This window comes from Melitaea cinxia, chromosome 13, assembly GCF_905220565.1.
Source record: "Melitaea cinxia chromosome 13, ilMelCinx1.1, whole genome shotgun sequence".
NCBI lineage: Eukaryota > Metazoa > Arthropoda > Insecta > Lepidoptera > Nymphalidae > Melitaea > Melitaea cinxia.
In genome coordinates this window covers 10,931,786-10,957,102 of record NC_059406.1, presented here as the reverse complement: position 1 = coordinate 10,957,102, position 25,317 = coordinate 10,931,786, and the positions used below count along the sequence as shown (strand labels likewise).

The 25,317-nt window shown below is 37.7% G+C and overlaps 1 protein-coding gene across 1 annotated transcript in view; it reads right to left on the bottom strand.

Moving 5' to 3' along the window:
• Positions 1–584: 584 nt before the first annotated feature.
• Positions 585–25,317, bottom strand: part of LOC123659111 (protein groucho-like) — a 65,097-nt gene continuing 40,364 nt past the window's right edge. Inside the window, exons 6-16 of the mRNA XM_045594372.1 lie at positions 23,993–24,191; positions 21,057–21,082; positions 9,878–9,979; positions 9,662–9,783; positions 8,333–8,626; positions 7,613–7,859; positions 6,995–7,174; positions 3,545–3,705; positions 2,829–2,911; positions 1,435–1,634; positions 585–1,007 (exon numbers count right to left, since the gene is read on the bottom strand). Coding sequence (XP_045450328.1) covers positions 900–1,007; positions 1,435–1,634; positions 2,829–2,911; positions 3,545–3,705; positions 6,995–7,174; positions 7,613–7,859; positions 8,333–8,626; positions 9,662–9,783; positions 9,878–9,979; positions 21,057–21,082; positions 23,993–24,191 — 1,722 coding nt within the window. The 3' untranslated portion in view covers positions 585–899. The remainder of the gene's footprint in view (positions 1,008–1,434; positions 1,635–2,828; positions 2,912–3,544; positions 3,706–6,994; positions 7,175–7,612; positions 7,860–8,332; positions 8,627–9,661; positions 9,784–9,877; positions 9,980–21,056; positions 21,083–23,992; positions 24,192–25,317) is intronic.

Sequence of the window (25,317 nt, the reverse complement as noted above, 5' to 3'; positions counted from 1 at the left end):
GAATTGTTTAAAAGCAAATAAAAAAATATATTTACGATAAAAAAATATGAAAAGGTTTTTTGCGTGAAATTTGTTATTATTGCCCTATTTATTATATTAATGAAAGAAATATATTATACTAACGAAAGAAATATATATCAAATGGTTTAAAATAAATCTTAACACGATATTGCAGGCAATTAACCTTATAGTTTGGGGCATTGTTTTCATTTAAAACTTTTTCAAAAAGTTTTAAGTAAAAAAGTAATTCCGTACATTCTTAAAAAAAAATTGTACGACAGAAAACAAAATTTTTCTCAGCTGAGGAATTACCTAAAATGTACAGAAAATCAGTCATATATAGCTTTCAAGAGATACTTATAAACCATTTTGTGATGCGTGGTGAGATTCAATACTAAATAAATCACATGTACTTTTTTGTACTAAATATAATGAAATTTTCAAAATATAATCTTGTAATATCTCATTGCGATGTTTCGTGGTTTTTTCCGAACCCCTCTTCAGAATCACCACTTATTTTTTTAATATTGCAACACTTTTTTATTTCTAAATAATAAACTCAGAAGTAAAATAAAACGAATATGTATAATTTGCGCATATCTTTTTTTAATATGAGCATTTTACAACAATATTGAAACGAAATCATCATTTTGAGATCTGCTGCCACCATACACTACGGGCGCTCAACATAACAAATAAACCGCGCACACTAATCTATATAAACAAGTCGCATAAGTACATACAGGCTTCCCAATATATTCTATACATACACTAAAGCTATATCACCACTTGCAACGTCACGTCAGAACGTCCGCGATCACTAGTCACACTTCACATTGATCTGTTTTGTTCGCTTGTTCGCTTGTGCGAGTGTCAGTTATGAGTTCGTCAGCTCTACACTAGTAGATCACTTCGTACACTGTGGCTTTCTTGTCGCCTGAGCCCGTCACTATGTATTTGTCGTCCGAGGAGATGTCGCAACTGAGCACCGATGATGATTCTTTCGACTGGAAACATATATCATGATTAGTATCGAGTTTCATTACATCGACGCCGTCATTATGGCATGTTTACTATTATTACATTATTAACATAGATAAAGAACTAGTAATAGTGAGACTAGTTTTTTGAAAGATACATTGAAGTGTTTTAAATCGTTAAAGACAAAAATAATACATATTTTTTGTAAATCTAGAAATAAACTGAAAAGCAATTTCTAATTTGAATAGTTCAAGTTGAAACCTTAGTGGTTTTTTGTTGCTATTTTTTTTTTAATATTTCGTGTATTACTACTTTTATAAACGATAAAAAAAAAGTATTCCTTGTTTAAGAAAGCGAGTGTGTCGCGTGAACCGCGGCGATCACAAACACAGCTCGCGGGACGTCTCCGAGAATTCCAACAGCTAGTAGGCACGAGGCGTAAGAGCTTGTCACCTGGAATATGCTGGCGCCGTAGGGCGTGCGCCAGGCGTTGAGCAGGTTGTCCTTGCCGGTGGACACGAACCACTTGCCGCAGGACGCGAACCGCAGCGACAGCACGCACGACTCGTGCAGGTGCAGCTGGTACTTGTCCGGCTTCACGGCGTGCAGCACCTCCACGTTGCTGTTCTCCATGCCCACGGCCAGCCACTCGCCTGCGGGTAGCTCGGCGTTACTTAAACATGTCTTTTATACATAATAATAATAATAATAATAATAATAAATAACTTTATTGCACACAGTAACATATAACAATTACATAACTATAAAGCTTAAAGGAAAAAAATAATAATAATTAAGTCGCATGCAACGGGCGGTCTTATCACTAGTTAGTGATCTCTTCCAGACAACCCACCAGAAAGGAGCTTGTTGAATTTAAGGGCTTGTGCAGCTTAAGAATATAATATAATATATAATTAAATAATATATACAATCCATATATTATACATATATCCACACATGCGCAATACTCACGGTATTAAAATATAAATAAATAAAAAATAATTAAATGTATAATATAATAAATAAATAAATAATACATCTAGGGCGACAAGCGTCCGGCTCAGCTGATGGTGAGCGATTGCCGTAGCTTTTAAACGCCTGTAACACCAGAAGCATCGTAACCGCGTTGACAAATCTTACCCCCCGCCCCTTGCACACACACACAACACTGCTTGTAAGCAGTAATAATGCAGTATTGATCTTCTGTAAGATCGTCCCCAGTCGGGCTGCTCCAGATTTGGATAAGAATTTTTATTTCCTGCTGTGGCCTACCTCAGTTTAAAGGTCGATTTCTTTCGAACATTCCGTTCATTTTTATATTTTGAATTAAACTGCTGGTGAATGCGTGACGAGAGCGTTACGAAAAATTAAATTGGGTGAGGCGAACGGAGCAAGAGAGAGGTGCCAGCACACATTTTCTTTCTCTCTTTCTCTCCTAGTTACGTTTCATATACCTAAGACAGTGCAAGACTATAGCTAAAGAAGTTTACTTCAGTCGTGTGTTCTAATGCACACTCGTTTATTATTTTTCTTGTGATTTATTTAGTAAAAGTCGCTTGATTTTAATTTATTCAATAGATTAGATAACAACTACTTATTTGTAAGTTCAAAAGTAACCATTTAATCGATCGTTACTAAACATAAGCAAAAACGTATTGTAACTATACAATATTATTAACTCCGAAAAGGTCAACTCTAAAACTCATTCATAATAATGTGTATTATTATTAAGTTGAGGAAAAATCTTCCTCGGTAAATAACTAAACAGACTATCCAACACAACATGAATGTTTAAACACAACAAACTTTGCAGCTTTATCATATTAGTATAGATTGGTAAATTTTACCTGTGGGACAATATCCTAATGAAAATATCTGTGAACTGAAGTCGTGTTGCTGTAATTGCCTTCCTTCTCTTAAATCCCAGGATCTAAAAAAACGTATTCGAGTTAGAAAACTAAATACTAAAAAGTAGTCTTTCCTAGCCGTTTCGAACTGTGGTCATTACTTATAGCTATTTACACGTACCAAATAAAATGGATTAATAACTTATCTATACCTCCATTACAAAAGAATATGTATTTATTATGGATACGATGTAGTAAACGAAAAATAACTTAAAAACAGCAATAGAAATTCTGTGTTATTTCAACAAGGCTCTTTCCTATTATCGAGTTCATTGGTTAACATTGTTCATTAGACATTTACATATACATCTATAATATAAAAATGAGTCGCTGAATGTGTTGCTAAGCGCAAAACTCGAGAACGGTTGGACCGATTTCGCTAATTCTTTTTTAAAAATATTCCTTGAAGTACGAGGATGGTTCTTACGGAGAGAAAAATTCTAAAAAAAAAATTAATAAAATCAAAGAATCGACTGTTAGGCGATACGAAGTTCGCCGGGTCAGCTAGTATTTAATAAGCTTTATCTATTTTATTACGTCTTTACCATCGAAAAGTGTTAAATTCGCTGTGTAAGCTTGAATTCTTGATTTCCGGTTACAATTTCGAAGGACATTACAATTTTTAATAGAGGCTAATAGAATGTTTCTGTATATACCTGACGGTATTGTCGAGACCGCCGGTCCAGAGTTTAGTTCCGTCCGCAGATATGTCAATACAAGAAGCACCGTCCGTATGTCCCTGGAACTGTCGTACTAGAGTCTGGTTGTGAAGGTCCCAAACCGCAATGTTACCGTCTGAACAGCAGCTGAAGCACACCTGGAAATATTTATTTATTTTTTATACTGTTTATTGTACACCAAAAAGGATTTACATATCAATAAAAAACAATACATACATATCAATGAAAAAGACATGTACAAAAGGCGGCCTGTTTTTCCAGGAAACCTTAAGTAGGTAGAGGATAGCTATAACATTACGAATATTTAAACTTTTGTCCGTAGATTAGAATTCCGTTTCTAAATATTTCTGTTTTGAATTTCTTTTTTTCTGAACAGACAAAGCTCTTAGACAGACAAAAGCGGAAAAAACGATTTTCTATTTAATTTCAGGCTATATAACCAAAACAAAAAGAAATAATTTATTTAGTTATGAGAACAGCACTCCAAAAAATGTTTATGTTTATTGATGGTTATTTATTGATACAATGCATTTATCAACATCATAAATGCGTAGTCGCTTTATATACCGGCGATGTCTATTTTTTACTGTTATAAAGTTATGCAAACTTTTTTGTATTCTACCTTAACAAAAAAAAAAAAAAAAACTTTAGGGGTGCCTTTAGAAAAAGAGATTTACGACTGTTACCTGCGACGTCCTCTGAGTATAATAATAATTTTAAATAGTCTATTTCTTTTCTTTAAAACTATAGGGGATCCTTTAGTGTATCGTCTACCTGAGAATTGATGACGACACTATTGACTACGGTACATCAGCGTTCGTCACAGTCCATACTTAACGGAACATTTCGTTACGCATAGTTTTTTTTTAACTTTCATTCAAGCGTTTGTCTAACGTCACAGTCTTCATTAACTGCATTAATTGCAACGGTGCAGGCTAGGGTAACCGCTTACAATCAGATGGCCGCATGCTTATTTGCCACCCTTGTAGTATAAAAAATTAAAAAATAAATTATAGTTTAAAAAACCTAAAAAACCATGCTTTTATAGCTAATCGAACTAAAGAGTAAAAAATAATTTTAATTACAAATAATTTATATTACAGAAGAACAAGATCGAACAATCAATCATTATTGATTACTTCAAAATAAAATTTAAGTTACTAAGAGAATTATTTAATTCAGAGTAAAAAACGTGGGGTGCATTTTACTATATTTTCATAACTTTTTACTATGTTTTTATAACTCTCCGCACATATGTAGATAGTTGCAAGTAGAATAATTGTTACATTTATAATCTATTTCACATAGGATGGGTACGGTGACATTTGATAAATTCCAATACACGCTCACTATTTTCAACAAATCGGATAAATATACATTTTTAAAAATCACCAATTAGTTTCCAAAGCAAATAATAATGCTTGATTAGATTGAAATTGTATTTATATATGCGTTTTTACATTTTAAACAAAATAAAAAAGGTACAGAAAAAATGATAACTTAAAATTACAGGCATGAAACGAAACGTTTAATGATAGGGATTGACACGTAGTAATCGGCTAAAATAAATTAAATAAATTATGTGAATCGCGTCATCTCACTGACTCAAGATATCTCAATCAGTACTTTCTGTCTCTTGTATGCTTCCCGTGTTTTGGTTTTGCCAGTTGCTATAGTTGTATTTGTTGCTGTTTTATTGTTGTTAAGTTCTGTTAATTTTTTTTTTAGTTATTCATTTTGTGTGTGTGTTCTGTTCATTAAAATGCCGAAAAGAACAAAAGAAGACCGTTTCAAACAGTCAATTGGTTGTCCGCTTTCGGGAATACTTTGAACGGGAGTGAGAAAATAGCGGTCCATTATTACCTGTCAACTACATAGTGGATCGAGTTGCACAGGCACTTGAAATTAGGCGTAATACAGTGTCAAAAATTACTTCAGCCTATCGCAGTCCACTGTTGGACATAGGCCTCCACAAGCTCGTGCCAAAAAATGGCGTGAACTCATGTGTGTTGCCTATAGTCACCACGCTGGGCGGGTGGTGACCGCAGGGCCGGCTTTGTCGCACTGAAGACGCTGTTGCCCATCTTCGGCCTGTGTATTTCAAAGCCAGCAGTTGAATGGTTATCCCGCTTTCGGTCGGCTTTATAAATTTCAAGGTGGTAGTGGAACTGTGTTATCCCTTAGTCGCCTCCTACGACACCCATGGTAAGAGGCACTGGTGGCTATATTCTTTATTGCTGTAGCCACACAGCTTAGTGTCAAAAATAAGTAAAGAAAAGTATGGTGACACCAATATGGAAGATAATAAGTTATCGACTCCCAAAAAGAGAGGCAAAGGAAATAAATGTTTGGTCGTTGAGGTTGAATATGATTATTAGCGGAGAAATGAGTTGCCCACAGTTTTACAATAATTAATGTCTTTGAAAGGTGCTAAATTATTTAATGGAAGTGTGACATCGTCATGGCGACTTTTAAATAAAATTGGATTTCCATAAAATAAAAAAAGTTAACAAACGGAAAAGTGCGTGAAAACTTTGTAACATTCTTAGAAAAGGCGAAAAACATTACGGATTGGAACAACTTAGTATTCCTTGACTAGACATGGTTGAACGCCAATCATACTGTTGGCAAAGTATGGACAGACGACACTGCTCATTCTTCGACTAAAGTACCGGAGGGTAAAGGCGTACTAATAATTTGCCACGTGAGCTGTGTTAATGGGTTTGTCGATAGCTCATTTCTCGCGTTTAACACCACCCTTAAAATATTATTTATTCACTATAGCGATAATTAATTTTTAATAAGCAGTTAAAAAATTTTTTTATATAATCGATTAAAGGTTAACCGCATTTGTACTCGATAATCGAATTACATCAATTAACATGGTCACCTCACTATAGAGTTAATTTGACATGTGTCACCGTACCCATCCTACGTGAAATAGACTATAATATATCAAGCACCCCACGCATTTTATTATAGTTTTTTAGTTTTTTTAAACTATAATTTATTTTTTATTTTTTTGTTCGATTTTTAATTAATTATTTGCAGACATGGCATGCTCAGATCGCGCGCTACCTTTATCTCTCTTACTTCCTTACAGAGGATCCACGAAAGAATTTATTAATCCTGGCGGTCCTAATAAGGATATTGGGAAATTGTTATTGAGTTGTTACATTGTCATCGGTCCCTGATACGTGTGCGAAATTTCAAATTAATCAAACTTCTAGGAATTCGTGAAAATTATGCTCAAAGATTCCATTACATACATACAACCCAAGCTAATAAAATCGTGGTAAAAATAAAGTCAAATTGAAAACCTCATCCTTTTTGAAGTCGGTTAAAAAATAACGGACGAACGCACTCAACAAACGACTGTAAATTCGTAAAGTAATAGTTGATCATCACAGTGAGTGCGGATGTTACCTTCGAGTCAGGGCTGATGGCGAGCGCGTAGCAGGCGGGCGCGGAGGATGTGAGCTCGGCCTTGATGCGGGGCGTGGGCGACGCCAGGTCCCAGATGGACAGGTTGGACGCCTCGCCGCCCACGATCAGCGTGCGCCCGTCCGGCAGCAGCTTCACGGAGCGAATGTAGTTGTCCCTTTGCTGGAACGAGAGCGGGGACATGAAACTTGCCCGTACCGCCGTTTTGGGTGAAGCGTTTGAAGTTTGATCGACATGTACGTCCGTGTGAGAAGGTATACTAATCACGAAAAGAGAGATCGTTTACGGGTCGACTGCTCGAGTGTATAAATGTGTGGAGCAGTCAGTCGGTCGGTTTCACATTGAACATATTCTAAACTGCGAAATATAAAATTAAGATAATTTTTTTCAAATTTAGAAAGCGCAAAAGCGAAAAGCGTACCTTCGGTAGATTTCATATGGATTGTATTGAAAATTTGGAAATTTAAAATTAAAAAAAAATCATTAAAAATTTTACATTTCTCTCCAAGCGGGGTAAGCGGGAACGGACTTCATGTCGTACAAGTTTCGTAATAAAGCAAGGTGATAAAGAAAATGAGTCGCCGACAGTTACCCACTCACCAGGCAATCCAACTGACTAACGGGCGCCTTGCTAGGTTGGCTGATGTCCCACACCTTGACGCAGCCCTTGCCGCCGGTGTAGACGTACTTGGTGGGCGACGATACGGTGACCGCGCAGACCACCTCGCCGTGCGCCAGCGCCGACACTTGGCGCGCGTGACGCGGGATGCCGGGGCCCATGAGCGCGTCGGGGGGGAAGGGCACCGGCTGCATCTGCCCCTCCGCGGACACGTGGAATGAGTACGCTCTGGAACACCCACCACGTACCTTCAGTTACGGTCATTGGTATCACGTTTATATTTATTGAGGTATTATTGCATTAGGTGATGAAAGCAGTGCAATACCAATAACATTAATTAAAAACAAATCGTTCACAGTTTACGCTCACAAAATTTCTGACAAATCACATTCAAGGTATATGAACCGAAATGGGCACTAGAACTGGATACAAAAGTTAATCGAGTCACGTGTTTGAAACATTTCTAAGCGTGACAAAACATCGTTCAAAAGAACAAGTTTCAAAAGAACGAGAAAGAATTTTTGTCAACCTTCATAGGACCAGCGCAGCAAGTTAAATCTCAATTTTTTTCCATTACAGAAGAAAAACAATCAAAGAGACATAATCTCAACAATTGTATACTGTACAATTTAACTGACACACTGTTTTTGAAGTGAAGAAATGCGAAGAAGGCTGTTTGTATTTGAATAAATGAGACTTACGGTTTGCCGCCAGGTATAGGCGCAAGCGCAGAAGGCCCGATGGGCGGACGCAGTGGCTCGTAAGCGAGCGCCGCCCGGGCAGAGTATCCGGCGAGGCCGTAGGCGTCGTGAGCACCATTGCCGAGGTACGGGTACTGCAGCGCCGGGGGCTTCACCGCTGCCTTCAGCGGAGCCCCCGATGCACCCACCCCGCTCGCGCCCGAAGTCGGCGTCACTGGTTTCGATATAGGTGTGCTCGGCTTCTCATCCAATTTCTTCGCTGATGGTGTTGATGCATTACTCGACGTTCCAGATCTGGAATTTGGAAATGAATAGAAATTTATTATTATTTTTTATGTAAAAGATTTTGTTGTTCATTGTGAGTCAATTAAGGATAATAAATTTCGAATGTAGGTACTTAGTGTATAATAAGCGAATTTAATTATTTATTAGAATATACTTCATTAGAATGTATCAAGGTTGCGCATATATTCAATACGTCTTGATACAGAAATGAGCTATATATATTTTTTTTGTTTTACATCATTAAATGACAATGTCATATAAATGATGTATTTAGGTCGCGGTGGTTTACGAGATGTGTTAAAGTAATTAATTACACTTAATCTCTATGCCAACTAACTTATCAAACAAAAATTCATTATTTACTTTTAAGAACGGTTACAAGATAAAATTAAAACTAATCATCATCTAATTTGAAAACGAACCTAAAGGGCTGATTTTATTAATTTTTAATATTAAGTAAATGTGAAGCCATAATCTGAGCTGATCTTTTGTTTTATTAAACAAGTCGTAATGAACTGATAATCCGTCGCAAGTTTACCCTAAATTAGTGAGCCCCACGAGGTGTAACTGTGAGACGCAACCATAAATTTCGTGTAGATTATCACTTGCTATCCATCAGGCGTGTCTAATTTCGTCGTCGGAGCAGACGAGCACGCCGCTTCGTAATTGATTCAGAGAAAGAGATTAACTTTTGACTGTTCGATCGTCACTGGCGCGTTGACCTCCCGCAACTAATGTAACGGATAGTTTACAAACTAAGGCTTCCCTTAAATGGATGGAGCGATTGTCATGAATTTATTGTGCACAACATCGGCCTAAGGCGCGACTGACCTCAATACATGTTTGTTAAAGAGATTATCGAGCGCTATAAATCTTTTACGACTCTTTGTAATGATTCTGTACGAATGTTAAACTTTATGGGAAATTGAACAGCGTTCGCGTTTTGTTTTCATCTGTTTTACGTCAAAACTTCAAATGTGAGTTTTAATATTCGTAGGAATCAAATAGTTTATCAGAACCGGGACGAGGTGATGCGGTCGTTACCTCGGACTGTGTGGCGGGTGTTCTTTCTTAGGTTGTAATTTGTCGAGTCCATTTTCACGTGGAGAAGGAGCACCGTTGTGTGGAGACGTAGGTTCTTCGCTAGCGTCATCTACTACTAATTCCTGTCGATATAAAAATACATTTATAAATAACGTCATTTTTTTTTTGTTTCTTTAAAATATTTAAGATATTTTTGTACTAAGCTAGTTAACTTACATGTCCCATATCTTTTTCTTCCTTTTTAAGTTTTTTGTGGTCTGGTTCGGCTGGACTTCTTGTTCTATATTTTTCTCGCTCACCGGGCGATATTGAATTTCTCTACAATAAAGAAAACAAAACAATTAATACAAACCGTAGATTGTTTCAATTTAATATGCATGTGGTATCCGGCTCTGTTGATACAGCAAATAAGAGAAGGTAAACATAATCAAAACGTTTACGAGCGAGCTTACGTACGTATAGCAATCAATCGATCATTGTTCGCAAATAAATCGGCGCGCAGCGATGCGAACGCTACAGTCAATATCAATATCAAAACACGCTGAGGCAGAACAAACTGACCGCATGATTAGCTCCGGGAGTGGTCATCGCCCCCCTCGCTCGCAGGGGACGTGGGGCCGGGCGGATGCTACATTCGAATGAGTGCGCAAATACGAACTAATGAAATAATCATATACGTGTCGAACGACGGTCGCGCCTGCTGATTTGGCCTGTGTTGACATTGCGATACGAAATATATTCGCGGATGTGCACAAGTATACTTCAGTCTCGGTATGGTTTCACGCATCAATTAAACGGATTATCAACATTCAGTCGAGTGCTCGAGGCGATTGTGTTGAATGTTATTGTGTGAAGTGTAGTCTTAACTTTTGCGTTGCACGGAGTGAGACGTCATAGACTAATGTACACACACACGTTACACGTATTATTGAAAAAAAAAATGTGATTCTATCGCCTACCTACTCTTACATAATTCGAAGTTATTCCGTAGATTTTTTTAATAGTAGGTAAAAGGGCAAGGGAATATCTATACAAATAAATAAAATTGGAGTGTCTGTTTGTAATAATAAAATAACCGCTTTTTAACGAATGCATTGATGTATAAACGTTAGATATATCTACTGTACTGTTTGTGCCCGCTAATCTCTGAAACGGCTGGACCGATTTTGATGGGTCTTTCGCTGGCAGATATCTGTTGTAATAAGGAGAAACTTGGGCTACTTTTATCTTAGAAATATATTCATTTTATAGTTTTGAGAACTGAAAAATAACTCTTCTGTTAAATTGTACGCGGACAAAGACGCGGGCACAGCTAGTATATTGATAAGATCATCATAGGTCTTATTAAATAATATAACTTAAGATAATCTTTCAAGAATGGTGAACTTATTGGTGGAGGAGACAGGGGACGTAGGCCAGGAGGGGCATATCGGGGACTAATTTTACGAGGTACTAAGTTAGAGGATAGTGGCAAGTTGTTAATTTGCTCGCCACGCCGTCAACCTGTCGCCGCCCGCTGCAACTTACAATTCTCTCGTACACAGGCAATATCGCTTTATGTTCAGATTCAAGTTTATTTATACCCGGGTCGCCGCATTAGGAATCACGTCACCAATTGAATTCGTTTTATTATACATTTCACTCCACAAGTTACATTTTAACCTGACAAAACATTTACTTACTCTTTGTAGGTTACAAACTGAATGTTCATGCGGACAACATTTATAGATACAGTGTTGACTGAGTTTATTTGATTTCGTTTTAAACATAAATAAATAGCACAGCGGTTTGATGACACAATGGTCATAAATGTATTTTATTGTGAACAAGATTACAAGATTTCTTGTTTTGAAAATAACAATGTCCATGACACTAAATATCAAGTTTCAAGTAGGTAAATCTACCGAGACCAACGATGAGCCATAAAGAGACGTGAGGATTCGATTGAATGTATTTTATGTTACCCCTACGAGTCGTTCACTCCAGGGTAAAGCTCTTGTGAGTAATCGTTAATTTAATAGACTCAGCGATCGGCCGACATTATTACATAAATGTGTAATATCTTAGGCCATTTGGCGGATGGATCGGTACTTCGAGAGTAGTTCGGTACTGTTGTAACATTTATTTATTTCATTATTTTATGTATAAAATAAACCATTTAACAGTTTGGATCATTGAAAATCTAGATACACTAAGACTGGAGCTTAGAAAGGACGGTTAAGTTAAGAAATCGGACTTTCGTTTAAGGTAGTAAAATAAACAGAACTAATTTATACTTCAACATTGTTTTGGTGGACCCTAAAAAAGGCAATCAAGTGGGATACGGTCGGTACGAGACGCGCCGCCGCTACTCAAGGCGCTACAAGATCCGATAACACAACTTATCGGCTACCGTGCGCTCCGGGGAGGACGCAGGTCACGTCCTCTTGTCGCGAGCAGAGCGGGCGGGGATCGGTCTGACGTAACATATAAAGTGGCAACACACAAGCGCGCTGTTAACGCCGCCCGGGCTTATTGTCTGCGGTCACGCGACGAGCCGTTTAGCCGCGTACGCCGCGCCGCCCGGTTAACCGGAAGGGGGGCGGTTAACCGGACGCTTGGGGGCGAAAGCGGGGGAAATAGATAAATAGACCGCCCACCGCTCGGAAATGTACGGATTGAATCCGGACTATATTTCAGGAATAATAGTTTTAAAAAGTTACTCAATTTTATACCGTCATCACGTCAGCCGTAGGGAAGTCTTACATTTTTATTTGCTCACATCATTTACACCGGAATTCAATATTGTAACATTTGTTTTAATTGTAAATCGTACATTAATGTTCGTAGGTACGTCTGAGTGCGTTAAATGTAGCTTGCGTGTAATGAAGTAGCCGCTACCTGAACTTTGTAAAGTAATCATTTGCGTGGTATAATATTAGTTAGTCGGAAGCGAATTACAAAAAATTAATCGCAAGCGATCGCGTACGGCGCGGAGCGCGACTTTAAAATTAACTTCACCGGTTCATTCGTATACATAAATAATGAAGGAATTTCTGAATACACATTAAACTCCTATAAAGAATACATTAGCATAAATTTATGGTAGCCAGTCGGCATTTCGAGCGTGTTTTTACGTGACTCGTAAAGTTTATAGTCGCGAGTGGTGGATTGCGTTTACTGCGCTTGCTATCGGTTTATGACCGACCCCAAATAACCAAATTGTCTGATGCTTGTTGGTGAGCTGACGTGTTCGGTGCTCGCCACCCACTCAGCGCATTGTCACAGACTGTGCCGTGTTGTGGTCGAATTTAAGCCACATCACCATATGCCAATATAGCAAGCTGCTATATTCATGTTTGTCAGCGTACCAATATAGGTTACCTGTGAATTTATACAATCATACTCGTATGTTTAAATATAGGCTATCTTTTTTTAAAATTGTACATAGGTACATATATTATTATTAGTATGCACTTATAAGAACCGATTGATTGTTATTTGTTAATGACTAAATTTAATATGCGAATTTTAGTAATTGGACTTATTTAAGATGTACGTCGCTGACAGATGAGCAATCAGAAAGTCGCCTCAACGTTACAAAACATAACAAACGCATTCATGTAAACAGCAGGTGCGGTTTCCACTTAGACGAACGATAGACGATTGATTGACCTGAAATCGGGTTTGGTCGGTAACATGCATAAATACATCATAATTTATTCACGGTTCATTTATTTTTACATAAAACGCTTGTAAAATTCCATATTTCACGTGCATAAATGAATTTATAGCTCGGCGATTTATTCAACAAACTTTTCAGTTTTGTTAAATAAATATTCAGGTTTAGTGCCTAGTCGGTAATGTAGCGTCGAATAAATTCTGTGGAAATTGTCGATAAGTAATCTCATTTTACCCTACACCATTTCAAAAGTAATTAGCGCAATTAACAGGAGGGGTCGGGCGAGGACCGCGGGGAGCGATCGCTTTCACGCACGCAAACAAATGTCACGTGGCACGGCTGCGCCTTAATTAAAACGATAATTGAGTTGACTTGCGAAACTCATCCGCCATTTCGAAATTCTGAGAGGAATTTCATGGAACTCCCCTCGAAACTACGAAGCCCTTAAGTGTCGACGACTTTAATTTTGTGTTAGCATCTACTTTGCGGTCGCGACTCAAATTTTAATACGGTGTGCGCGGCCTCCCTTTTTGTTAAAATTACTTTAATAAATTACCTCGAATCGAGTTACGGCGCCGTGTTGAGAGTTAACTCGTTCGGAAAATGGGTACTAAAGAAGTAAATCATCTAAATCTCGGTAACAGCGACTTCCATTTAATCAAGCGATTACAATTTATATCAAATTTTAAAATATAATTGCTTTTACAAAATTATTTAGAATATCAGTACTTTACATATCTGTTTTTCGTTATCATCGATCAAAATAATAATAATAATAATAGGTATCACATATGTATATAGTAGCCACCTACTCATGTTAAAATTAAGTCACGATTAAAATTCAATAAATTTAATTCATAGTGAAATTCGAAATGTCACGGTTTTTTCTTATCACAAATGTTATGCATAATAATTTAACTCATTTATGCTATGCCTTTATTTTATTGTTTCATAAGTATCAAAGCTTAATATTATATATTTTTGAGTAGGTATATAACAATTACACGTTATTGACATTTTTTCTATATTAATGCCATTAAACCCTTATTGTATTTGATTTGGCATCTTGTTATATCATTCGATTAAATAAAGTGAAAAGACTAGCTTATTAATATTTATTAACTATTTTAATACTCATACTACCCAAGTAAGTAAAAATTTGTAAGCTTATTTGTCGGAATAAAAAATAAATATTTGTATTACAGTTAGGGTGAGCGAAAAGTTAATATATTTTTTATTCAATATATAATAATCTGTCAGCATATCACGACCGTGTGTTGACAAATGCTAGCTCATTTAACCGTGATCTTTAGGAGAGGGCGCGTCAATCCCTCGAGATACCTTCGTCTGCAATATGTGCGTCGACACTCCCGCTACGACTTAATACCGGGGATAAACAATTCGTTCCACGTCTAACGATTCAACTCAACGGAATAATAGATTGAAAAATGAATTTGTCTGGGTGAACGACCATTTAAAATACGGGTAATGCTTATAAAAATCTGAGCAACCGCGTTTTAGTTAACGTTTTTTGGTAGGTATTTTTATTTATCTATCCAGAATTAAACTTACTTTCACTAATTCATAAATATTTAGCTTACGAATGAAAGTAACGACACTAGCCTTTATAAAAAATACAAGCATCGAAACATCTTTGTGAGATTGAGGTATATTCTGATTATATTATTTTGATGTTTGATATCTTAATTAGCACGATTAAAATATTTTACAAAAACACGACTTCAAACGATAAAATTATGTGTCATAAAAGCGAAGCGTACGGGCGGTCAAACCACTAGGTCATTGTTAAAGGACGCGGATTATTCCTCTGTTATTTAAATGAGAGCTCTCTTGCCACCCGTCAATAAAACATTAAACACGTAACAAGTTTATGCCCAGCGACAACCCTAGCGGATTCCGCCACTTCGTTAATCCGGGGCGGGGGCAGCCCTAAATTAGGGTCGAGACAAGCCTTAATCCCCCGCTCGGCGCGACGGGGGATTTATATTGTTATTGCTCCGCGTCCGGAATTATACGAGGGTTGAGGGACTAATGAAAGGGGAAATTTAATTCCTAATGATTCTCGTCTTAGCCCGTAACGAGGAAACTCGAAAAAAGGCTGCGAGTCGCACTCTTTTTATGAAGAATCGTTTTAGGCGAACCGGATGTTCGTTTCGATTCATCGCCGCTACCCGGTCTTTAAGTCTGTTTTCATTAGCGAGATGACCGATGTCGCCGTTCCGCGTTGATCGGGTAAAAGTTAAGTTGGGAATTAGATTACAAATTTATTCATGAAACATTTTCAATGCTCGAACACGGCTGCGAGCGCCCGAAGCATATGTAAATGTGTGATAAGCACGAAGGGAACGATGCGGGGTGCACAGGAGGCGAGCGGCGTGAGGCGGTACGGCGCGCAGCGAGCGTGTTCCGAGAACACGGACAAGTCGTGTCGAGCCAATATGGGACATACCGCACGCCGTCGCCGCACGCCGTCCGCATTGTTAAACACGCCGGCGACTACCGCAGAACTGCACACTCGCACGCTCTCCAATACACAACGATAGCTCTCGGCTCTCTCGTCTTTGTCATATTGAACTAATATCATCGAATGCAGCTAGTGCCATTGCGGCCGAGGCCGCAAACCGTAACAGTATATCTCTACGCTCATCCATGAGTAAGGGGTTACAATAATTATGACATCCAGATTATAAATCAATATTACATAATTTTGTAACTTTTGTTGGTACAATTATTTTTTTTAAATACTTAACCAATTTGAATGAAACTGAGTAATAATAGTTTTTACTTGAACATAAAAACACAATAGTAATTACTATCGTCAACGCGGATAAGACTGCGTTTTTGGTGTTTAGCAAAAAGCATATTTTATTAACTTTCGTTATTTTGTGTACATTTATTAATTAATTTTATTAAATCAATGTACGTAATAAAACTTGTCCATTCATTTGAGTGAGTATATTCACAGTCCATAAAATAATAAAACAAGTGCTGCGAATGCATATAATAAATTGCGCTGTAGTACACGAAAAGTAAGTACGGAGCAAGCGTCCGCCGCCCTTCCGCCCATTACGCTGCCAACTAATTGAGATAAATTATGAAGACGTGAGCCGAGCTGAGAGCTATCGCGTCTGACTAACTGCTAATTACTTGCAGCGATTTCAATTATCCGGATGTTCTTTTTTGCTTATTGATTTTTACAATACTGGTTATTGAAAATGGATTTTCGCGAGTTCAAGAAATTACATGAATTAGATAGGTTAAGTTTAAAATGTGTGCGTGGATATGGGTAGCTGTGTGTGTTATATTATCTTAAAAGCACGGTGGTCGCTACGGTGTAGGACCTCACACGTAGCACTATAGGGCATAGAGGCAGCCAGGCGGCCGGCCACAACCGCAAGTCCGCAACACGGAGAGTACGGCGTGAACGTCTGAGCTCGCAGCACGCTCATTACGCTTGTGGTCTACTGCTATCAACAACACTGTTCTACGTGTCTTTATCGTTCGACTGCGCTTTGTGAATTTAGCTAGTGAGATATGTAAGTAATGCCTACGAAATGGAAATTTTGAAAATAATCAAACAATATTTTTTTTATTCCACTAACTAAGTAAGCCAATATACTCATCATGTTTTTACGTTCCATATCAATAAGGTAAAAGTGAAACAATATACCTATATAGAAACGTAGGACAATATGTAATGCAAAATGAATGAAGAATGAAATAAGCTATATATATAAAAATATATTTGATATGACAAGAATTACACTCGGATCTCATTTGAAAGTACTTATACCTACAAAAAATTCGGTACACTTTTATTTGTTATTAATAGGTTAATAAGTATGTAGGTAGCATGAAAAGTTTTCAATAAAATGTTGCTCTTTTTCGGTGAAACTAATAGGTATTCGCATATTGGATATTTCAGTGGAAATATTGAATGGATTGGGTGGGAGTGCGGGCGTGTTACGCCGTTACGACTACGGTCGGCCGACTGTGCAACAATGAATTGATAAGCCATGATTGCATTTACAAATGGAATTTTAGCGCAAAAGGTCGGACTTACCGTTGCGTGTTTTCAATTACTAGTGTTTAATTTAAACGATATTGCGTCGAATTAAATTTTTAACTGCCAGCTTTCAAGGTTATTAATTGTATGTCTTATTAAAATTTACGTATCGCAACGGTTATACTTACTTTCATATTTCTTATAAATGATGATTTTGTTATAAATGAATTATTTCTGTACATATCCATATACAGATTACTATATACAGTAAAGTTGTGTAATTGAAGCAGAATATTTTTCAATATTTCAAACAGAAATCGAGTTTCATCAACATTTCTTTATCCTTTGAAACGTTGCACAAAATGGAATGAGCGATATTTTCATGTAGGAAGCGACAAACGAAGCTGCAGAGAAATGCAATATTAAATTTCGTCACGTGAGAGAGAAGGCAGGCGGGAGGCAGGTATTGTTGTAAGAACCGCGGCGGGCGCGATTCGATCAGGCCGCTGTAAATCGATGCGATACGCCGGATCGGAACAAAGCCGCAGCTGAGCGCTATCATGATACTGTGGCACTGTGTTCAGCTTTTATTAAGGAATTAGAATTTTAAATAATACATTACGCTACAATAACTATGAAAAGTAATAGTGCCGTTTCTATTTTATCGTACTATTATAAAATAAAGTCTTTTTGTCCCTAAATGTTTATAATTAACGAAAAAGGACTTCGCTAAAACCGGGCTCATTTTAGGATAATAAAATATTTTAAATATTATTTAGTTTAAAATTGGTTATTAATTTTGTAAATCTGAGAAAAACTTTTATGCAGGAAAAAGTTTAGAGTTCGAGCTGCCATGCTGTTCCACTACATTGCTCGTTAATAACAATAACATATTACGGGATATTGATTTTACGTAAGTATTCCATGGAACATGGACATATAATGAGATTAGAAATGTATTTTTACGGAACTCTCGCTACCACGTGTACCCAACATCAGAATTAAAAAAGACATTGCTGTAGTAGTTATAAAAAAAAGAGAACAAGAAAATACAAAACCTATTTGTCATAATCTAATTTAAGCCAGAATTTGTTCAACAGAACACAGAACATTAATCGTTTTTACCAATTAAAAAGGCCGCTTACATTTTGTTTTTAGTCTCGAGAGAAAAAATAAAATACAGCGGAGACTTCTATCGCGCAATCTGTTTCACTTTAGGGCGTCTTAATAATTACAAGTGGCCATTCTTTCCAATTAAGGGAAGTCTCGAGCAATAAATTGCGAGGGTTGTCACTGCAGCGCGGGCGGGGCGATCCCGTCCTACGAGGACGAGTACCGACCGCGCGTAAACAACACTGCTGTCGTGTCACCATTGCAAAAACACTTTATTTATTGTATTACAATTTCACTTAAATAAAGTAACCAGACAATATCCTGTCATAAAGTCTTATAAATTTTTTTTTCTAAGACTTGGAAGATTTGGCTGACATTGCGCAACTGCTTCTTAATTCATATCGACGTAAAAATAGAACGACCGAGGTATCTACCTCAGAAAAAGTGATCGAAATTTTGTGAGTATCTATTAAGCAGAGACATCGAGGAGAATGCTAAACAAGGCATAGCCCTCGCCCTATGAGTTTTCCACTCGAAGTGGTGAAAACGGGCGGTTAGGGTGACGGGGGCGTTATTCAGAGTAGCTTAGATAAGGTAAGGTGGATGAAGAGGCGAGATGTGCGGCGTAATGAACCGGCTTCGAGCAGTTTTTGTGCGGTTTGGGCGCTAAATTGAATTTTAGGCGCAATTCAACAGCGAATAAACGAGCGGCAAAATAAATCCGCGGTTATTATATTACCGAAATGAGATCGCGAGAAGGACGGTTCGTGAGGCTCGTTCAATTTCGTGTTGGTGTAAATTGGCAGTCATAATCCCCGTTATATAGCGAAAATGTAAGTAGCTCTCGCAATTGCGAGTGCCTACGCAATTAGTGTGGGCTTTAAATATTCAAACACGAGAGACAGTATCACCGCTGATTTTTTTTTTATATTTATGTATGAATACAATAAGCAAACAAACGTTACGTCTAGAATTTTCAAAATATTTTGTTTTAGAAACAACAAGACGTTTGCACGAAACCAAGGTGTTATGTGTAGAACAGTTTGCGTGGTACACAGTGTTATCAAATAAACACACGACTTGCTCGCAACAGTGTAGCGCCTTCGTGATTTGCAGTAAAAACATTCGTCGGACAAACGAGCGAAGTACGAACAAGGAGCGTAACCCGACACCCCCGGCTCGTACGTCGAAACCGAAGCCAAGAAGGTTTATGTAAACTTTATTAAGGCGTGCATTCTCCCGTCGCCCCCTGGACCCCTCGCTTCAAATCGTAAGACGCGTCGGTGCATTACTCAGCTCGCCGCGTGTTTGCACAGATCGACGGCTCCGTGAACAGACTCCTAACAGCGACTGCTACTACGTAGGTATCGGTTTCACACAACACCGCCTCAGCGAATTCACCGGAATAAGCTAAGTACGTATTACTATCGAAAAACGATGTTTATCTTTTCGATATTAAAAGTATTTTATATTTGCTTTCAATGATATAAAATTTAATCAAAGTTGTTCCTTTGTAAGAATAGAAGATTTGAGCTTTTGTTGTGACATACAAAAATATGTCAAAAATTCAGTTGAGAGAAATATCATATTGAAATAAATTAGGTACGACGAGAGGATCTGTTAGATTTAGCATGTGTTGGCTCGCAATAGCAACAGCATAGCGCGGCGGTGGAGCGCCGTCGAGCAGTAGTGTGGCACATCTGTGCGGTGCGCCGCGCTCACTGAGCACGGGGGGTCCACCCACCTCCTGCCACCGCCGCTAGCACGATAGCCGACATTCGCAACACCTCGCGAACGACGCACTCGGTCGCTAGCTCACTTTAATGTAAGGGTTGGAAATGGTTTTCCTAATTTACTAACTTGAGAAGACTAGGCAGTCAAAAAATTCATCGTTGTTACTACTACAATAATTTTAGTTAGGCCTAACCATATCGTGATCAGTAAAATTAATTTACCTAAAATTTGTATCTTACAAACGAAAAATGTTTATGAACAGAGCTCGGTACATTTCAAGTCTCCTTTTGCTATTTGTACAAACTAGCCTCTGCAAATGCCAGCTATTTGAAGGTAACAAAGGAATAACTAATAAACTCGAATGTTAATATTTAGTTCACATTCTGCTTTTGCAAATATGACCATAATTATGGATTTAATCGTTCTAAAATTGTTCAGCTTTCTTTAATGTCTGCCTAGTACATAAATATTCTTTCTCGTCTGTATATTGAGATCCGCTAGTTATGACTCATTTCAATTCGATTCATCCACCTCGAATAATGAATATATAAATAACGTTACCAACACAGTAAAAATAAAAGGGCACAAGTAATAGAGCAATGAGTATAGCTTAATTTAGCGGAAGGCAGCGGGCGCGACACAGCCCTAGCGGGTGTGCCACTTGCACCACCCACTTGTTTCAGTCAGGGCCGTGTTATGAAATCAACGCGTTCGAGCACAACACTCCTCTCCACGTTCGCATTCCCAAATGGAAAAAGCAGAGCGTGGAGTACACCTCTACGAGAATTTTTCAAAGCGAAATTTTGTTTGAAATTTTAACAACTTCAACTTTGTGAAATTGGAATTCTGTTGGTACTCACATGCCGTTCCTCTGCTGAACTGATACCTGCGAACAAGGAGCGCGATGTTAGAACGAATATAACTTTTGTTGTTTACATTTTTGAAAGCATTTTATGTACAATTCTTTTACTTTTTAATAAAAATCTGTCAGTACTAGTTATAGTAAAAGTACCGTATAATATAATTTGAAATTTTTTCATGTACATTATTGTCTCTTCATCTTGCATACCTAGGTTCGTAGTAATTAGTGACTAAAAATGTGATTAATGGTAGCCAATTACAACACCTATAAATAAATGTGTTACAAAGTGGTTGTAATATAATAATTATGAAACAAGTGAAAAATTATTCGTTCGGTTGGTTTGTATTAATACTTTTATCGGGTTGTGGAGCAAAAATAAATATTGCCGCGCGCTGTCGGCGCGTCACGCAACTACGAGCCTACGAGGTGTAATTTAATTTGCGCTACAAGCATTTGAAAGGCTTAAAACATTCAATGTATCAAAAAAATAAATATTTCATTTTTATTTGTTTAAAAAATCATTTCTTTCTTTACACAAAAATAGTAGCTTAGAATGCTATCAAGGTATGTATCTATTCAGATGTAACTTAATTGCAAAAAAAAATACAATGTCGCAATTAGTTAATGTTGGTCGATTTTAGTGACTTAACACGACAGAATTAATAATTGTAAGAAGTTTACAACTAAGAAGTAAGAATTTTAAAAACATTTGTAACATTATTATTATTTAAATACCTTTAATTATTTAATATTCGCATAATGCGATTATATTTTCCATATTTCATATATAGACATCCAATTTACTCGGTTGAGCTGCAGACGCATACGGAAATAGGCAGCAAGGCAATTGCAATATCAAATGATAACACTGCTATTCCCCTAACGTACGCCGAGATTATGCAGCACACACGTCACAAAATAATTTAGCACTAACACAAGCGAGGCCGTGCCCGCCGACGAGACGAATTACACTTAGATCCTACTATCTATAATTTATTGCACGCTGCCACGAACGAATTCGAGTCAATTAAGAATGTAATGTCAGAAGGTATATAATATTAGCAGTTTCGTCCGGGATTGAGTACAAATTATATTTTAATCCATAAGCCCGTGGTCGTGCAATTTATGCGCGGAAAATATTCTGTAATAACTGATTTACATAAAGAAAACGATCTTAAAAAAACGAATTTTGTACTAGAATGTAGGTATAACTCAACTGCTTCTTCTACCGAGTATAGGTACATGTGCATATATACTCGTGTATGGTTAATATTGATCATCAAAGCCATTATCTTCTATCTGTTAATTCGTCTAAGTTGTGAGCAATAACCGATCCAATATGTTTGTGAATATGTGCATACATTGCATACATATTAGGTTGTTAATACATAGCATAGGGCGTGGCAGTGCATGAATTGCTTCAATTAATTTAAATGCAATAGCCTCAATTATTGGCCGTATACTCGCTATCTATGGATACACGCAAATTTGGAATGCGCGCATGAAACATACCACAACAATAGGCAAGCGATACTCAACGTGAAATCAAATGATGCATATCGGATCTACATTAAAATTTAATTGAATTATCCAAAATTTACAACTTTGAAGACTTGCTTTATTGTCAAACTAAAGAGTACAATAAGTAGTGTAAATTTTGACGAATAACTGGGATTTGAATCTATCGATATGGTATCAGCATACCTTAATCACTATAAGTTCATATGACAGGAATGAAGTTAAATTATTTAAGTCTAGAAACGTTAAAACGTAGTCCTCGAGCGCTCAGTCCGCGGTAAGGCGGCGCGACGCGGGTGTACACTCAAGTCACCCGCAAAATTACGTTACTAATTGACTAAAACACGCGACGCTCACACCAGCAAGGAATAATTAATTGGGCGCGGGCAAGGTGCGGGGCGCCGGGCGAGGGGCGGAGGGGCCATCTGTACGGTAACTCTTACATCAGTACACCGATAATGGCACAAATTAGCCAGGGAAGTGGCAGGCGGAGGGCGGACGGGGTGGCAGGGGGGCACTAAGCCGGAACATCCCGGAGCGCAGATTACCGCTTGCTTTTGTAATTAACCGGAGCGACGGGCGGCTTCCAAATCCATTTCTGTGTTACATTTTCATTTGCGGCGCCCTCTTGTTCCCGGCTTGCACGAAGTATTCATTTAATGTTCGAACCTACTTTTCTGTTTGCCGAAGCTAAAATTGTTTAGTCAACTATTTAAACATCGAGTTCAAAGTGACAACGACACCGAAAAAACAAGTGTTTTATGTACTCTGTCAATTTACCCGTCTATTTATATGCCCTAAACAAACACGCCGATAGGTAGGCACAAATTCTTAGGAGTGACTTATTCATACTCGGAAAGCAATATCGGAGAACCATAGCCGTCAGCGATCCGAAAACACGCAAATAGCGGGTTCAAAAAGCCTCTCGTAGGTGGTAAATATTGAAACAGAAGTGGGATCGGAGACGTCTGTCGTGATAGCGGGTCGGACAGAGGTGGGGGCTCTAAGTCTCCAGTGAGAGGCGCATGGCAAACAAGACGAGCATCACAAACACACGACAGCTCTTAAAATATTCATCTTACGTATTGATCCGTTATGATATGACACTTCAACGGCTCTTAGGCAGATGTATAAAATACGTAATAGTCATACCTTCGTAATAAATCAGTCTGTAAAAGTACGGAACGATTATAAAACGTATCGAACGATTATAAACGTATATACGATCGAAAATAACGGATTTTTTTAAATCAATTTATAAAGCCTAATTCAAACGCTTGTTTGATAATCATTAGATAAAACCACGACAAAATTTAAAAAAAAAAAAACAAGTTAATATAGGTTTCTAATATGGAGGAATATAATTGAATACTTAGTATTTTCTACAGTAGCGCAAAATTAAACTTTGTTTCTTACCGTTGCCCTTATCGTCCGGCCTATGTATATCTGGAGGTTTCGCTAGTACAGATAAGGGATGGTGAGGTACGCCGAGGCCCAGCAGGCCCGCAGGCGGAAGGGCTCCTTGGCCCAGTAGAGGTAGCGGCGGTGCGCCGTGGGCTGGCAGGTGAGCAGCGTGCATCTGTTGCAGGAGCCGAGGCAGGTCTGGCCTTTGTTGCTGAAACAATATTGAATAAATCAAAATCAAAAATAACGTTATTCAAATAGGCTTCAAAAGCACATTTGAATCGTCATCTTACAAATTAAAATTTTAATTATCATAATAACCATAGTGTTATGCAAATAATTAAGATGCCATAAGACTTTTTAATTACAGCTTTCTAATGTGATATGAAATGTAAATAATTAAATTAGGTATTTTCATGAGTTTCAAGCTTTAAAGATCAAATGTCTACGGTTAAAATAGAATAAGTATAATTCACACATATGTCCATAAAATAAAAGTTATTTTATAAGATAAAACATGATTTCATTCTCGTTATTTTGTCTTTTAAATGACCCATATATAATATACGAAAACTAACAATAGGTAAGTAAGTATATACCTAAGTGAATAAAGTGCGACACATTTTAGTCGTGGCTGTCTACGGTCAAAGTGAATTGATGTGTCACCGCAGAGCTCCGTGCATTTTTAAAACAGAGCCGAGGCAAATTAAAAAGTCCTCCATGGACCCCCGACACCGCGGTATTTTGAAATTTAAATGAGGGCTTCGCCGCCGCCGGCGACGACTGTGCGAAATTGATTACTCCTTCTCCATTATTCCCCTTTTTCCACTTCCCTCGTTTTCCCGCGCTTCCCGTTCTATCTCGTCACGTTTAACTTTATTATTATATGGCCCGGGCAGGTTCGCGCTGCGAGTAATCGCCTCCGCGAATCGCTTCCGCTCCCTTGTGCCGCCGTGCGTCTGTTCACTTCGTAGAGCACAATTTTTTTCCGTTCCGGCGGTCACGATCTTTTATTTAGCCGCCGAAAATTAATTGGTTTTTCGCTGAGGGTGAAACATATTTTTTATTGGCCGCTCATGGGCCTGATTTATTGTGTGTCAAAAGGTGGCGAGCGCCACTTAGCTGAAGTACGTTTTTACCGGGAATATTTTCATTTAAATTACTTTTAGGAAAGCTTTTATTTTGCATATATTATAGTAACACAATAATTAAACTTTTTTTAATCAAATAAATAAACTTTTTTTGCTATGTAAATAGAAACATAATTTATAGGCATATCGGAGATACCTAAATTTATGATTATATGTATATGAGAATATAGAATATCAACATATATA